Raw genomic sequence first — 18,019 nt, forward strand, 5'->3', positions numbered from 1 at the left:
TTACCGATACAATGCATGAAATTGAGAGATCAACAACTTTCAAGCGTGTCAAAGTTGAAGATAAAACTCCAAGCCCGTTGATGTTCAAGAGGATGTGTGAACTTGAGGTGGGAAAAACTTACAAGCTAACTGGGATTAGAACGGTTATGACAGATCATGGACTCAACGTTGAAATCGATCTGGAAAACCACTTTTCAACGTTCTTCCCTGCTACCACCAACCAGAAATATCTCAACAATCCTGATATGATATTTAAAATGAAATTTTTAATCTTATGCAATACTTTAAATCGACACTACATTGGGGCCAATTATAATAAATTCAAGCTTATTAATCACTCTGGGAAATCAATTACAGAAATTGTGAGAGAATTGTGTTTTGATATGTGCACTTAACTTTTATTCTAAATAATTGTTTTATACTTAACTTTTATACTAAATAATTTTTTATACTTATTCTAGTAAGGTTTATAGTTAAAAACGCAAAATTACAAAAAAGTTTTTTCTTTATTTGCTATTTTTAATTACATTAAGTTTATTGATTATTTTTAATTACAATAAGTTTATTGATTAGTATAAGATCAATAATTTTATTTAATTCTTGTATTCGTCGGCGAAATCGTTCTCCGTCTCTTGCTGCTTGTTCCCATGGACCTTTCCTCGCTTGTCTGGATGCAAAGTCCCACACATACATGTAATGTATGGTGGGCTTGGGGTCAAACTGTACCATTAAGTAAGTTTTCTCACAGTGCTGCTGATGGGATTGTACTCAACTATTCGGTCGTGAATTATTAAGCAGTAAGCAGCAGTTTGATTTGGAAACTGTGCTGACGATTCAAACTCCAGACGTATATCCACAGGTCCAGACTTGATTGACTCGTTCTGCTTGGAACAGTCAATTATATACAGAGGTGCTGTACTTAGAAATTTTTTCTTCGCCAATAGTGGTTCAGCTTCTTTCCCATAGTAAGCACTTTGAAAATTTGTGTACATATCATACATCAAGGCATACTGATTATGCACAATGTTGAGGTTCAAATTTCCATATGGATAACTCTGAGAGTTCAAGAACAGCTTAATGTCTCTTATGCTGCAGTGATCAAACTCGCTTGCGTTTGGATTCGATTGATTCTTTCTTGCTGTTTGGAATCCAAGGATAACAAAACGAGGTTTCTCAAGCTGATTTGTTGTTTTGATTACCCAAATATGCTTGTTGGTAGCTGGTAGCAGTGGATACTCATACAATTCCCAAGTCCGGAAACTGATTGGAATAGCTGGATCGGAGGTTATGTAATTCAGCACCATAATTTTTGCTTGTCAGACATTGTTATGTATGGTACAATCCACTCAATTTTTGAATCGTAATTGAAACATTTTCATTCTCAACGGTAACAACATAAGCATTTTGATCAGTATTTGATCTGATCAGTATCAATTCATGCTTGGCATTCACGATAATTCGTTGATAATCTTCAGCAAATCCAAGAATGAAACTCAGCGGTACTGAGACATCAAAGTAACCGCTATTATTAGTCAGCTTGTTGTCATCTTCATTAACAATCCAACCAGCATTTTCCAGAATATTTTGTTGTCCCGGACTCAGAGAAGCGTATCCTTTCATAACACTGGTGATACCAACATTCTTACATCTATCGATTTCTACACCATTGAGTTCATAACGTATCTCTTCAAACATATGACAAACAGCCATGTTGACTATCTTCGTAGTAGCACTTACAGCAGTACCATCAGCTTTCCTCATTCTTCCATAAAAATGTAATGTGCTCTTGCTTGGGAGCAAGCACAGATCTTGATGTTGAACAGCATCCCTGATTTCATCACTGTTGTTGAATGTTGATGATGCATATGGTAAGTGTGAATGAGCTTCACAGTGTGCAATAGACTCATCGAAATAAATTGATTTTTTTATATCTAAGATTTCCGCCATGGTATCACACAAGCTAGACAACAAAAATTTATTTTTATCTTGTGAATTTTCCACGTAATTTTAGTCCTAGACTTTTTAGGAACTCTGCGTTTTGACGTGTCAACACTTTCAGAGCTCGATGATGACTGATAATCTTTGGACATCCTGCAATCCTTTTATACCCGTTACCAGTCTTTGTCTCATATACGATACCCATTACAGAGTTTTTATATGCAGTCTTATCGTTATAGTCTCGCCACGGAAATTTGCTATTCTCCCGTCCTGATCAACAATGCGGAGCCTCAAGTTGTGTATTGCTCGTACGGCGACTGGTAGGTAAATGATGTTTGTTGGCACTTCCACTATCTTATATCCTGCTGGAACCCTCGGGAAAAATTCATGGATTGTGTGATTCTTCTCACCATTGATGTACGATCCAGTAGTTATATTGCACTCGACTCTCAGAGCATTGATTTTCAATATTTTGACTGGTAAATCAGATATATGTGCTGTTTTAGGTTCAAGCACGCGGTTGGTAAATCCAAGTAATGATTCAATGGAATCTTCAGGCTCAAAATTTATATATTGATCACATCTTATTTCACTTCTCAACTCATTGTTGTTTGCTTTTAAAGTGAAACTTAGTTCAGGTAATGTCTTGTTTATATAAGTTTCAATATCTTTAATTTCATAACTCCCTGTTGGTATAGTTATTTCTTGAAATCTCTTGATTGTACTTCTTTTGGATCTTTTTGATGACACATAAAATTTATTAGCACCAACATCAATATTTGGTATTGAATTAAATGTCAGGAGCTTAACGAGTCCAAGTACATAATTTTTTGTTGGTGATAGCTCAATCGGCGGAAAATAATTTGCCTCCAGTATGGAGGAGTTTCCGGATAGTGTCAAGGTGAATGACTCTGCCATGACTGACGCTTGTTGTCCCGACTCACTTCAATTTATAGTTGTCCAGCCAGGAATTTTAAGCACAAATGTCCACATATGATTGTATCCAAGTTTTGATATCTTTTATGATTGTACTTTACGCTACCTACATCGAGATATTTCATCAAGTCTTGTGGGGGTTGTAGATTACCAAAACTGTCAAAGTAAATTACTTGATTATGATTCTTCTTGTATGCAACCCAGTGAGTTCCAAGTCCAAGTTTATCATCTAAATTTATTATTGCTGATTCGTTTGTCTTTGGTCCAGATTTTGGTAAATCATTTCTCATAAAAACTCCTCGAAAATTTAGAACTTTAAGCAGCTTAACATATTTTAATAAGTCGATGTTAGTCAGTGCTCGATGTGGTAGCTCTACTGGTTTTTTGACTTCTTGCAGCCAGCTCCTTCTGGGTATTGTTTCAGATAAAGTCCCATACTACTGCGGTAAGGTTTGAGGTATAATAATCCTCTACCTACAGCTATTTCCTCCATCTTCAAGTTGTGACGCTTCTTTTCAGCTAATTGATTTTTGGCTGCGCTGGCATCGTTCACAGCTTTTGCAACACCTGCAGCTCCACCTGTTAGAGCACCAACCGCTGATAACCCTGCAAACAGGGGAATCAAGAATGGAAGTACTCCACCAATCTTTGATGGAACTGGTAGAATACGAGGCAATCGAACGTTTTTCTTCCCACCAACTTTCTTGACAGCTTTGCGGGCACCTCCAAGAGCTGTTTTAACTGGATCTCCACCAGGCTGCATGGACTTTTTAGCTTCATCAACAATCTGTCGCAGAGCAACATCCTTCTTCTTGGTTGTCTTTCTTTTGACTGTCTTACGCTTCATTGTTTTTCTTTTAATTGTCTTACGCTTTGTAATAGGTTTTTCTTTTTTAAGACCCATGCCGAAACGTCTTTTCAACTTCATGATTTTATTCACACTCCAAGCAGCAGCTTTTTCACCAATAGTAGCGTCCCTCGCTTGAAATCGTTGCCACGCTTTCTCAGCAAGAATTTTATCAGCCTCGTGACGGGCTTCCAAATTTTCACGATTTTTAAAGTAAGCTATATCGTGTTCCTTACACGCAGAGTCCAAAGGATTTATGCCTGGATCACCTCGAGCTAACCTTTTGGCTAACTTTGTTCCCGGACCACAATACTGATATCCTGGTATGTGAAGTTCAAGTGGAAGCTTATTGATTATGTTGATGAATAAACCTTCACCACGTCTGCTCTCAGACATGTCACATCAAAGACTGACATGCTAATCTATATAAGCTGGTATATATACCCCTTGAGCTCAGAATCTAATCAGCAGTCATGGGCAGCAAATCAAGAGCTCAGTTGCCAGTTATCAATTTTGATCAAATTGTTCAAGGGACCGGTGTGAAACTCAAACGACACGGTGCATTACTTCCCAACAGTATCCGTGCAGTGTTTTGCGGACCATCAAACTGTGGAAAGACCAACGCTCTACTGTCTCTTATTGTACATCCAAACGGTTTGAGGTTTGAGAATATATATCTTTACTCAAAGTCTCTTAACCAACCAAAGTATCAGTTCCTGGAGACGCTGCTTAAACAGATTGATGGTATTGGATTCTTCTTATTCAGTGAACATGAAGCTGTAATCAAGCCTAAAGATGCTAAACCTAACTCCCTGATGATATTTGATGATGTTGCTTGTGAAAAACAAGATCACATCAAGGCTTTTTTCTGCATGGGTCGACACAAGGATGTAGACAGCGTTTATCTCTGTCAAACTTATACACGAATACCGAAGCATCTGATTAGAGATAATGCATACTTTCTCGTGCTATTCCGTCAAAATGAATTGAATCTGAAGCATATTTATAATGATCATGTCAATACAGACATGTCGTACAACTCATTCAGAGATTTATGCTCGGCATGTTGGAATAAATATGGGTTTGTGGTAATAGATAAAGACAGTGAATTGAACAGTGGTAGGTATCGCAAAGGATTCGACTGCTTCATTAGTATAAATTGAGGTACTTTAGAGTGTGATAGTCATACATGCTGTAGACGTTAACCTGTCAACATGAAGCCTGAAGAAATATCAAAGCAGAAAGATATTCTGCATCAGATATCTCAAGCCAGTGATGCCATCCGACGGAAGCACAAGATGTTGAAGTTGGGTAAAGATATAGCTGAGAAAGCTATGGAGGAAATGTTCAAGCCTATTGTGACACCACTCCAGAGTATAGTTGAATCTTCAAAGTTGAAAGGGGAAAATATTAAAAAGAAGAAAAACCACAGGTTGAAAAACAAGAGGTTGAAAAATCTTTATATCATGATCCAGAAGTATACAACAGTTTAATAACAGATGATGAAAGTTCATTTGAGAATACAGCACTTGCTATTACTCAGCCACCACCTTCAACAAGTACTCCAGCTCGTAGAAATCCTCTTCTCACTAATTATCTACAACGTTTAAGTAAAAAACATAAAGATAATGATATGAGATCTGGTGTACGCAGAAAACGCGGTGAAATGCATATGGGTGATTCACCTATTTCATTTGCAAATGATACAATAACTTTCAAAGAAAAAAATTATCCAATAACTCCTGGGTTGTTGGAATTATTATTTAGAAAATCACCAGAGGATGCACTCATCACCCCAGATGATAAGAAAAAGTACTTGGACATAATTCAACATACCAACGCTCATAGGAAAAATTATGACCCAAATCGTACTATTTATGAAGATACAACAATAAAGTTCAATAAATACATTGCTGATTTTATCACCAAGTTCGGTAAAAGGTTACCAAAATATATGATTGCAAGAAAACAGAGATTACCAATGGACTATGTTTACTGGGATGATCCAAATGAACTAGTTGATCGTTTGCGACTACTTATGGCATCTCAAGCTGCTGGAAATCCAAGTCACACGAATGAAATCATGTCAATTATTGAAGAGCTTAGGAAGGCTGGAGTTATATATTAAAAGCTTCTGAAAAATTAAATCATTCACACGCTGACAGTCAAAGTGTTCATAACCTTGAGCATCGATATATTTGGACGTCCACTGGACAATAACTTAGGTCAACGAGGGCCAGCTGGTAGAGGTTTCAATGTAACTTCTGATGGAAACTATAACATTGAGAATAAAAGGCTGTGCAATCTCGGTAATCCTTCAAATGAACATGATGCGGCGACAGTACAGTTTGTACTGAGACAAATGTCTGAACTGAATAAAAGTATAGACAGTGAACAGAAAGAGATTATTTCACATTTACACTCTGAAATAGTAATACTGAAAGCTGCTGTGGGAAATTTGCAGACGACTATTGAGGAAGTTAAAGCAGTACTTTCCTCTCACCAAAATAATATCAAATATCTCACTGAGAAACTCAATGAACGACAAAAAGACAGTGATAGCTGAAGAGCTTCACAAACCAGCTCGCAGGAACTATAAACGTCGTCATGTTGACATCCGAGGTCTCGATGAGACTTGGCAAGCTGACTTGGTTGAGATGATTCCATATGCGACAGTCAATAAAGGATACAAGTATCTGCTTACAATCATAGACATATTTTCTAAATATGCCTGGGCAGTTCCAATTAAATCAAAAAGTGGTGGAGATGTCACTAGTGCTATGAAGTCTGTACTCCAGCAAGGTCGTGTTCCTAAGAATCTCCATGTTGATCAGGGTAAAGAGTTTTACAACAAAGAATTCAAAGATCTGATGAAGCAGCACAAGATAAATCTTTACTCAACATTCAGCAATCTCAAAGCATCCATATGTGAACGTTTCAATAGAACACTCAAGAATAAAATGTGGCGAGAATTTACAGCTCGTGGCAGCTACAAGTGGACTGATATACTTGATGACTTGGTGAATACTTACAACAACACCAAACACAGTACCATCAAAATGAAACCTGTTGATGTTACCGCTGCTCAGGAGAAACAACTATTGGAAAATATATATCAACCACTGAAAACCAAATCGAAGCAGAAGTTCAAAGTTGGAGACAAAGTCCGAATCAGCAAGTACAAGCATGTTTTTGACAAAGGATACACGCCAAACTGGACAACAGAAATCTTCACAATCAAATCGGTGCAGAATACGAATCCAACGACGTACAAGCTCGTGGACAATCAGGATCAACCAATTGAAGGCGGATTTTACAACGAAGAACTCAGCAAAGTCAAATATCCAGATGTATATCTTGTTGAAAAAGTAATTAGAAAACGTGGAAATAAATACTATGTTAAATGGTTAGGCTTTGATACTAAACATAATAGTTGGATCAATAAATCAGATATATAATACACAAATTATATTTACATTGTTTTTATTTACAAAACCTTAATACATAAATCCTTAAAAATATATTTACATTATTTTTACTATTACAAAACTTTTTGTCTCTTATTATTATTTTCATCATCTACAAGTTTTCTTTTCTTAAAATCTAAGGAGCCTTTATAACCCCAAGGCACAGTATCAGTGCTTGCCTCAATGAGTTGACGTTTGTCATCAGCCCAACTGAGAGCAAGTTTCTCCTGTTTTACTGTGTGCACTTGATGTTTTTTGCTTTTTATCATATACAGCTCTTTCTTTAACAGCACATTTTCAAAAAGGCATCTTTTGAAGTCATCAAACATGATAGTCTTCAAGGCTGATCCTCCGATACACTTTGCCCGTTTCTTAATCCTATCCTTTTCCTTCTCAGGATCATGGATTTCGAAGGCATACAATTTGGCTCTGAGACCCACGAACTCGGTCATGATTTTTCCATTGTTCTCATCCTTCATGAGTCCCAGAACCTTTTTGTTAACAAGGGGCATGTTGAAGACGTTGTTAGGTGGGTAATCGGAAGTATCAAACCTTGAGATATCACGTGTGATGTCTTCATAGATGTTGGGTACATTGAATTGGTAAATTAAACTGTCTGTATCGGTGTACAATAATTTAGAGGTTTTTGCATAATTTTCAAGCACATAATTATAGTGGAAGTCATAAATAAAAGTCTTGGATAAATCTAATATACTAAAGCCTACATATATTGGTTTGTTGAAGCAGACTCTAGCTTTTTTAACTTCTACTATAACCATGTCTTCATCGAAAATTGTAAGGCTGTGGAAGTTAGGTCTACATACTAAATCGGATACATTATATCGACCTTGCCACTTCGTTCTCAAATATACATCTTTATATTTTCTTACATTTTCCATCGTCTTTCCGAAAACTGCGTTATTTATTATTTTATAAAAATTTTTTTCAAACTCATTTTTCGCTAATTTTCGGCAATCAGTATTTTTATCAATGTATGACTTGAGCCAGTCTAACTGCTCAAATTTCAAGACTCGATGTATTTTCTTAAGTTCTAAGCCTAAATCTAAACATTGTTTTAAATTCTTATAATGTATTACATAATTAGACTTATCATACAGAGTTGTTGTTAATTTTTATTGTTTGCTGCCAGGTGGTACAAAATGTTCTGGGCATAAAGGTAGATCTTTGTGTAGATCATGTAATTTCTCAGGATAGTGTAGGTCCACTTCAAGGATGTAGCCTACACTCTCATCATTGAAAAACTGATCTACATTGTCTACATTTTCAACCCATTCAAATTTACCCTTGGGTAAAGACATACTCATTGCTGCTCCATACAAATTATTTACATCGTAGTACATCAAGTATGTTTCGGGGTTGTTTGAATCATAATCTTTGCCCATATACCGGTTGTTAGCTTCAGCATGTCTATTAGCACACATCGATACCCCACCACGAACACCCTTTTCAATGAAAAGAAGCACCTCAGGATCAGTTAACAGTTCAAGTTCTACTTCAGTATGCTTTAACATTGCAGAGTTTGAAAGACCTGGTGCTGTATAAAAATGTAGGGCATCTAAATTATATGTCTTAAAGCAACTGCGTCTAAAATTCTCAAAAACATCAGCCAGGAGAAGTACATCAGTCTTCAAGTACAAGTCTGAGTACTCACCTAACGTATTGATACCGAATTCATTCCAAACTACTTGAGCAAAAGCATAATCATCATCAGAAATAGTTGAGTGTGTTAATTTTGAATAAAATGATTCTTGGTCAGGTAATTGTCTCTCATCTAGTCTGTCAATGCTGTCAATGTACTCATACGGGAATACACCCTTACGTATTGCTAATTTAAATTTGTTAGGATCAGGGTAGTGTAGTCGCGTAATCTGTTTGTCTTTATCATCAAGGTATGAAGCTAATTTCTCTAAACTGGAGGCCATGAATCTAAAAGAGTCAATAAATCTTAGAGAGACTGAAGTATTTTTAACTGATTTTGTGAAAGAAATGTAACGCTCTTTATTGATTGGTAATAATGAAATTTCACCCTCAAATACTGTAGCTAAGGATTTAATTATAAAGTGTGAGTCATAGCCAGATAAATTATGAAAGACAACTGGGATAATTGTAGATTTTTAATAATTAACGTTACATGATTTATGAGCTGCGTTTCTATAGTTCCCGGTGAAGTGACAATGATCATAGACTTTATCTGTTGTAGAAGTGATTGGTTTTTCACAGATGTGACACTCAGTTGCCTGATTGTGTCTATCTTGTTGCTCTTTCGTTAAAGGTTTCATTTTAATGGGATTCTTTAGAATTTTTTCAAAGTCCAGAGCTAATGACTCTAATTGTTTAACAAACCAGTTTATGCAATCAGGAGAACGGTTCAATTCGAATTTGGAGAGGGTGTTATCATAGCTGCAATGTACATAGTAAGCAATACTGTGTGGAACATGTTTATGAACTGTCTTTTCATCATCTTCTGGGGGTTCGAGTGTGCATTCTAGATCCGCGTAAACTACAAACGGTACAGTATCTTTAGATTTGAAATCTTTAAATTTTAAAATTTTATTTTTTCACTAGGAAACTCCATACGAACTTTATTAGATTTGAAACAATCTGCTCGGTGTTCTAAATAACATTTTTCTAATTTGAAATGATTCAAACAACGATCACAAAAGTACAATTTATGTCTTCCTAGAGTTATTTGACTTTTAATTAGTCCGAATAGATTATGTATCCACGCAAAGTGATAGACAGACTCAATATTATCTAAATTATTGGTATAATTTACACTTTTTTTAATCATTAATAAATATATTGTTGGTGTTTCTGACTCGAATTTACTTAAATATAATGGAATAATCGTACTTTTTTCAGACTTTTTACCCGCGAATTCAGAATCTATACCATATACGTTAATGCTAAGGTTATTCATTTTTTCAAATTTTGGTACATCATTAAGTTTAATTGGAAATTGAATACCTTCATAGTTCAATCTGACGCTGAAGTGGCAATATCTTGTAGGGCTTTCTGGAACCGATACTGGTGGATGCAAGGCAGCGTTGACACACCACAGGAAGCAGAACTCGTCATTGTTTTGGATGTTGGTAACCGCACTCTTCCTGATAATATCCCTCGGTAATTTGACGAAGGTGGAGTTTCCAACTTGGGTTGATGCGAATCTTGACATGGTCACCATCAAGCTGTTCGGTCCAAGCAAACTCCATCCGGAACCCTCATGTTCAAATTCTTCAATTCTTTGAAGTAATTTGTCGTATACATGTTCACTGTACCAATCCTGGAGAGATGTAGCAGGGAGAATCTCACGACTTTTGGTGATGAAAGACTTTCGCTCTTCTACATCTTCTTGTTTCCGGAATGTGAAAAAGAGTTCAACATTCACTTTCAACCCTGCCAGATCTCTCAAGACACTCTGTACCTTGTTGATGATGATATCCCGTGAGGCTTGGAGAAATGATGCTGGATCTTTGTGATGTTGGTTGACAACAAATCCAGTCTGGATGTTACCAGCGAAAGGGTTTTCCAAGTCCCGCCATTTGACTCCTTGGTTGAGATCTCCACCGACTACTTGGTTACCGAGTCTGGTGAACTGATCGGCAATCCAGTTAAGTTGGTTGATGTGTGCTTGAACACTTCGCCTCACTTGGATTGATGTTCCAGGATCCAATAATATTGTGTTGAAGTACTCAGCGGTCTCATCACACACTCGTGAACACCTTTGACGATGTTCATCATCAATAAGCTGTGCTCCCAACAGATCAGCATATGAGGTTGCAATAGTATCTATCAAGTTTTTTAAAGCCTCAATGAGGTTAGGTTCAGCCATCGTTGAAAGACACGTACTTCACTATTGACTATTTACACAATTTTGTAGGTTATGTACACAGTTTATAGGTAATGTACACAGTTTATAGGTTATGTACACAGTTTATAGGTTATATACACTGTTTATAGGTTATATACACACTGAATTTACACGAGAATATACACTGTTTATAGGTTATATACACTGTTTATAGGTTATGTACACTTTTAAAGGTTATGTCACTCTTTATAGATGATGTACACTACACAATAGTTTTTGTACACTGGACTATACTCGCGTACTTCACAAAATTGAACTTCACTATATTTTATAACACTGAATATTGTTTAATCACGAGAGATGTACTTCGTTTTTGTGAAGTACGGATTGAGCGCGCTGCTTTTATAGCCAGAGGATACTACGCAGTTACCCCCCACTCCTTTACCTCAAAAACGGTTTGATGACGTCATCTGCTACGCAGTTAGAACTAGAACAAAGAAAACTGTGCAGTTACGCAACCTTGAACAGGCTCAGACCTGTATGATGACGTCATCTACTACGCAGTTAGGAATAAAGCAAAGAGAACTACGCAGTTACCGTGACCTTGAACAGGTTCAGACCTGTTTAGAAGTAGACAGAAATCTCGACAGATGGCGTATCTTCTCGCATGTACTCCTCCTACGTACAGTTTGAATATATTAATCTTTTCAGAATATAAACAATGAAATGCACCTGTGATCTAAGCAACTATTATTGATGCTGAGATCACAGGTGCATTTTTTAACAAAAATGCAGGAAATCAGAATCAAAATTTGAAATGGCGGAAATCAGACTCAAAATGGCGGAGTCAGATAGCAACCACCAGATGGTAAATTTAGATGATGACGTCATCTACTACCCAACAGAAATAGAACAAAGAGAACTGCACAGCTACGAGACCTTGAACCGGTTCAAACCTGTCTGATGACATCATCTACTACGCAGTTTAAAACTCTACGACGTAGTTTGAATAACCAATCAAATTATTAATTAACCAATAAGATTATCGAGTGGTGGGGGTAAAATCCAGAGATCGGGTTATAAAAAGGTTGAATTGATTGTAAGAGTCATCATTCAGTCACTCTTCGTTGTCAAGAGCAGTAAAAATGGAGATCATTCTAGACGTTCAAGGATTCAGAGGAGCTGATAATCGCTTCATTGTTAAGGAGTTGGCCTCAATAACAATTCAACATGATATTGTTAATATTGAAGAGTTGTCATACACACTATTTCAACCGCCATATCACTGGAAGGTGTTACCAGTCAACTATCAACGTCTGAATACCTGGCTTATCCGAAATTATCATGGAATCGGTTGGAATGCTGGAACAACTTCATATTACAAGCTCAAAGAAGTTCTCAATTATTTAACTTGTAATAAAAAAATTATTTATGTCAAAGGTATCGAGAAAAAGTTATGGGTTCAAAATTTAATTGATTGTAATAATAAAATTGTAATCGATCTCGATAATTTCAAATGTCCCTCTCTAAAAAGTATGAAAATTTGTAACAATCATTTTTGTAATTATCATGATCGTTTATCTGATTTATGTGCCTTGGAAAATGTAAAAAATTTAAAAGATTGATTTGTAAGCACTCAATAAATCTAAAATAAATGAATTACAATTGTTATTATTATTTCATCCTAACACATTTAATTCAGAATAGAATTAATTATTGTTAGTTATTAAATTCAAATAATTTTCCAACACTACTACTGATATTAATACTTATCAACAGATGGCGTAATGGTTTTTGATTTTTTAATTATGATAATCAATAATCAGTTTTTGTTTTCTAAAATTTTATAATTAATATTTGTTTAAATTAAAAGTCATGCATTATTTTATATAACCATTTAAAAATAAAAACTGAGTATTGATTTTCAAAATATATCGCTAGAAGATTTTTGGATTTGACGATACAGAGCACATCAACCCCATATTAGTTTATCAAATAATACATAACTTTTAATTTAAATAAATATTAATAATATTAATAACAAAATATTATAAACTAATAATAATTATTTATCTTTTATTTAAATTAAAAGTCATGTATTATTCTATATATGTATATATAACTAGAAAATTTTTTTAATATTTATGAATTGACAGCTTTCACGCTCTAAGAATAAACTGATAGTAGATGGCTCTAGTACAAGAAGCGCGAAATTCAAACTATCATTATGATAAGTAACTTAAAAAATTATGATTAAGTATAAATTATTGAATTTGAATTATAAATATTAATCTTAAATTAAAAATGTGAGGAATTATAAATAAAAACAATGAATTATTTATATTGAAATCCAATATTTTATTGATTAAATAATTCCACTAGTCATTTTTACATCAAGACTAGAATTAATAAATTCAAATTTATTATATTTTCCACCATGATAACGCAGAAACAGATAGTTTGAATCTATTAATTCATTCAAACTCTTCATGAAGTTATCATCTTTTAGATGTTGAGTAGTTCTTGATGGTAGATAAATGTTAAATTCATCGTTTATATTAGCAACAATCCTAGTTCCATACTCAGTTGTAATAGCTTTGATACCGTTAATCTTATATTCTCGATTAAACTCCAACTCGTTCATTTTCTTAACAGGAAGAATCCCAGTAAGACAATTAACCTCATTTATCTTGGTTACATCCATGATTGATTGCTGTAAAAATTTTTTAATTAATTGTATTGGTTGATTAAATGATTCTTCATTTAATTCATATTTTGATTAGACAGTAAATGAATACTTACGATTAGTAATACTGATAGGTAGAAGATGTATATCACCAAGAACTTGTACTTCAACTTGTAGTCACCACCAGCTCGTACTTTACTGGAGACGTGTATTTCGTTTTTGTGAAGTACGGCTTGAGCGCGCTGCTTTTATAGCCAGAGGATACTACGCAGTTACCCCCACTCCTTTACCTCAAAAACGGTTTGATGACGTCATCTGCTACGCAGTTAGAAATAGAACAAAGAAAACTGTGCAGTTACGCAACCTTGAACAGGCTCAGACCTGTATGATGACGTCATCTACTACGCAGTTAGGAATAAAGCAAAGAGAACTACGCAGTTACCGTGACCTTGAACAGGTTCAGACCTGTTTAGAAGTAGACAGAAATCTCGACAGATGGCGTATCTTCTCGCATGTACTCCTCCTACGTACAGTTTGAATATATTAATCTTTTCAGAATATAAACAATGAAATGCACCTGTGATCTAAGCAACTATTATTGATGCTGAGATCACAGGTGCATTTTTTAACAAAAATGCAGGAAATCAGAATCAAAATTTGAAATGGCGCAAATCAGACTCAAAATGGCGGAGTCAGATAGCAACCACCAGATGGTAAATTTCAGATAGCAGATTTCAGAGAGCAGACTCAAAATGGCGGATTTCAGACTCAGATAGCAGCCACCAGATGGCGGAAATCAGATAGCAGACTCAAAAATTCTAGAACAGAATGAGTTATCTACTGCGCAGTTATATGACCTTGAACAGGTTCAAGCCTGTCTGATGACGTCATCTACTACGCAGTTAGAAAATTCTAGAACAGAATGAGTCATCTACTGCGCGGTTAGAAGTAATGCACGCTGTCACCAGATGGCGTTGCGTGAAATCCTTCTCGCAAGTAGTTGACATAACTCCATTTTAAATATATAGAACATGGATATACCATACTACAAATGCGTAATCCTGAACTATTGATCTGTTATGGCTGAGCCGAAGGCAGGTTAATAGTTGAGGATGCTTTTTAACCTCAAAATGTTGAACTCAAATTCAAAATGGCGGATAGCAGCCACCAAATGGCGGATTCAAAATGGCAGATAGTAAGATTTAAAAAATGGCGGATAGTAAGATGGCGGCAGAATTCCCCACTAGCGCCACCTATAACCTCGATAAAAACCTCACCCATAACCTCAAAATGACATACATATCTACCGCCGGCAACACCCACTGTCGGTAAAACAGGTCGCCCATATCCACAGATGATACTTGTCACGAACATACAGTCGGTAATGTGGATCCCGACTTAGTGTGGGACATGAACCCACAAATCTGTTTTACTGATTGGGCATGCACCCCCTGTTTAACTACTTGTAATGTTATTTTAATTCATGTTCAGGCATTTGAAGTAAATAATGAAATAAGTCACAGGTAATGTGGACTCTAGAAATCAGAACGACGTTTTCATTTTTTTATATTAGTTGTATGTTTCATCCCTTTTGTTAGGATTTCCTCAGCAACTACAAAATATAAATTTTCGTTTATAAAAATGTTAAAATTTTTAGGTACATATATTTTGTGGTTACTAAGAGAGTCTTTATAAAACAGATGAAATGCACAACTAAAATCAAAACTTCGTGCTGATTTCTTAAATCACAATTACCGTTAACTAATTTTACTATTAAAACTAATAATAATAAAACTCTCTAATAAAATGATGCTATTAGTATCTTATTGTATCCTCCTAATTTGTTTTATTCATTAAAATTTCAAGTTTTAAAAAATATAAATAAAATTAAAGTTTGCTTAGTTGTGAATTTTATATATTATCTGTATAAATAAATTTTCCATATTAGGTTCAAGAATTGAAAACCCATTAATATAACTTTTAGTAATTATTAATAATATTGTAATTTACGTTTCCTACTTGTGACTTTTATTCTAGACTGTCGTTAATCGATATCAAAGTATTGTTAATATTCTTTTTTTGTTAATTTTATGATCAAGCGTTCACTTTCTAAGCTTTTTTTGCTAAGAATTTTGCAAACAATACTAAAAACTAAAATGTGAATGTAAATTAGTATTTAAATTATTAAGTGTGATTAAAAAAAAAAATTCCGTGACTACATTTTGATATAACTATTAGTTATGCAACAGTATTCTAAATTTTATTGATTTCATTATTATTTCTTTATCTATATTATGACAACAACCACAACAAACTTTAAAGTTATTTTTATTTATCCACCTAAGATTTGAAATATATATTTAAAAAAAAAAATTGTTTTCACAATTAATATCTTATTGATACATTAATCGTATAGCAGGTTACCTAAATAAAATTCGATGTTTAATCAGAAATCAGAGTTAATTTTTGTTATATAATTTCGATGCTACTTTAATGTCAATTATAAGATTAAATATGTAATTTTCGATTAAATATTATGAGTAATAACCATTCAAGTCCTGACAGGATTACAGCAAAAGTTATACAATAAGCTGTATGTATTTTTGTAACTGATATATGCTTCCTCGGTGATTATCAATTATTTAAACTGTCCAAAAATTTTTTTTTATCACGGCTTTACAATTACAAAGATAATAAATCAGGTATTTTCTTTGGCTTTTAAAAAATTTTCTAATTTAGCGATCCGTTTTTGTGGCCAACTGCGATTTCATTAATATCTGAACAGGAAGTTTATTTATTTTTAGTAATAGCAGTTAGTTACTAAACACATCTCTATATTAAGATCTTTTACAACGCTAAAGAAAAATATGTGATGCATTATTCTTCATAAATTGCTGCCGAGTATATATATATATATATATATATATATATATATATATATATATATATATATATATATATATTATAATGGCTTTTTCGTGGCGCTGGCGTCAACAGCGCCGACGAAGTCCACCTAAATGTCTGGCTTACCTGGTTCGATGTAGGTTGGGCGCCAGGAACTTCCGTTCCACGATTCGTTAGTTGCCGTAGATCGTCGTTGGGCGGCGGGTCGAGATCGAAGAGATTCAAAAAGATTATACGATGATTACAAGGAGATCGGTTCGGAGAATAATTAAATAAAAAAATTTTTGCTGGTACAATTTCGAGTCAAGGTTTTATTCAGCGGATAGCGAGTTCAAATAACGTCGTAGGTTCAAGTCAAATACACAATAACTAAAGAACGAATCCGATCAACACAAAAATTGTTATAATAAACTTCGAATTTGTTCATACAAAAAAAAATTTATTTACAAAAAAAAAATTCTGTTCTTGCTCGGTTAAAAAAAATTAGTGTATTTAAGAATTATTTATTTAACAACATAAATCATTTCCTGGCACTGTTTCAATAAATAAATAATTGTATTTAAGAAAATTATTTATTAAAAAAATTTTATTCTCTTGCGCAGTCTCGAAAAACAAATAATTATAATTACGAAATCATTTATTCAACAAAAAAAATTATTCTCGTACGCTTTTTTCAAAAAAAATTAATTGTTCGAGTTAGAAAAAATTAGTTATTTAACAAAAAAAAAGGTTTATTCTATTCCGCTGTTGCGATTAAATAAAAGTTCGAATTTTCTAAGAACAATTATTTATTTAACAAAAACAAAAAAAAATGTTCATTCGATTCCGCTGTTGCGATTTCATAAATTTTCGAATTTTCCAAAAAGTTATTTATTTGACAAAAACCAATTAACTTTCAATTTATTTCGCCGGGTTCGATAATCAGCAATAAAATAAATCAACGATAACTAATCAGTGGGGCAATTGGGTTGTGGTTACCCGTCGGGTAACTCGCAGAACAAAGCTCGAGGTGCGACACAAAAAATTACAAACGTACCATCTATTCAGTCACTCATTACAATAATATTTAGCACCGATACCTGGATGATGTCACCATAAATGCGTAGTCGAATTACATTAGTTAATTACCTCGGAATTAATTCCGACTTTGTACGAAATTTCTCCAAAGAAAATAAACAAACAAAAAAAAAATATCTTAATCAGCGCTCTCGCTTCGAATTCAAACGACTAGCAGGTCGCGGTGAGGTCACCCAGGTGAAATATCAATCTGCGACCACTCTTACCCGCTCAGTCGACCTCCTGGATGCACAGCGAGGAATTCCGGCGTTGGTGGCACTGACGGCGGCGGTGACCTCGGCGATGATGTTTTCCCCACGGAATCGGCGGGATCGGCAGATCACGAAGCTGAT

The 18,019-nt window shown here is 34.6% G+C and overlaps 1 protein-coding gene across 1 annotated transcript; it reads right to left on the reverse strand.

The window, feature by feature from the left end:
* Window positions 1–13,385: 13,385 nt before the first annotated feature.
* LOC141525502 (uncharacterized) lies at window positions 13,386–13,909 on the reverse strand. The gene is made up of 2 exons (XM_074240016.1): window positions 13,823–13,909; window positions 13,386–13,733 (listed from the first exon to the last, which is right to left on the reverse strand). The coding sequence occupies exon 2, from the start codon at window positions 13,722–13,724 to the stop codon at window positions 13,386–13,388; it is 339 nt and encodes a 112-aa protein (XP_074096117.1). The 5' UTR covers window positions 13,725–13,733; window positions 13,823–13,909.
* Between the last annotated feature and the right edge of the window lie 4,110 nt (window positions 13,910–18,019).

This window comes from Cotesia typhae, unplaced genomic scaffold (assembly GCF_013202065.1).
Source record: "Cotesia typhae breed Kobodo isofemale line unplaced genomic scaffold, CoteBio_Ctyphae contig_26, whole genome shotgun sequence".
NCBI classification, from domain to species: Eukaryota; Metazoa; Arthropoda; class Insecta; order Hymenoptera; family Braconidae; genus Cotesia; species Cotesia typhae.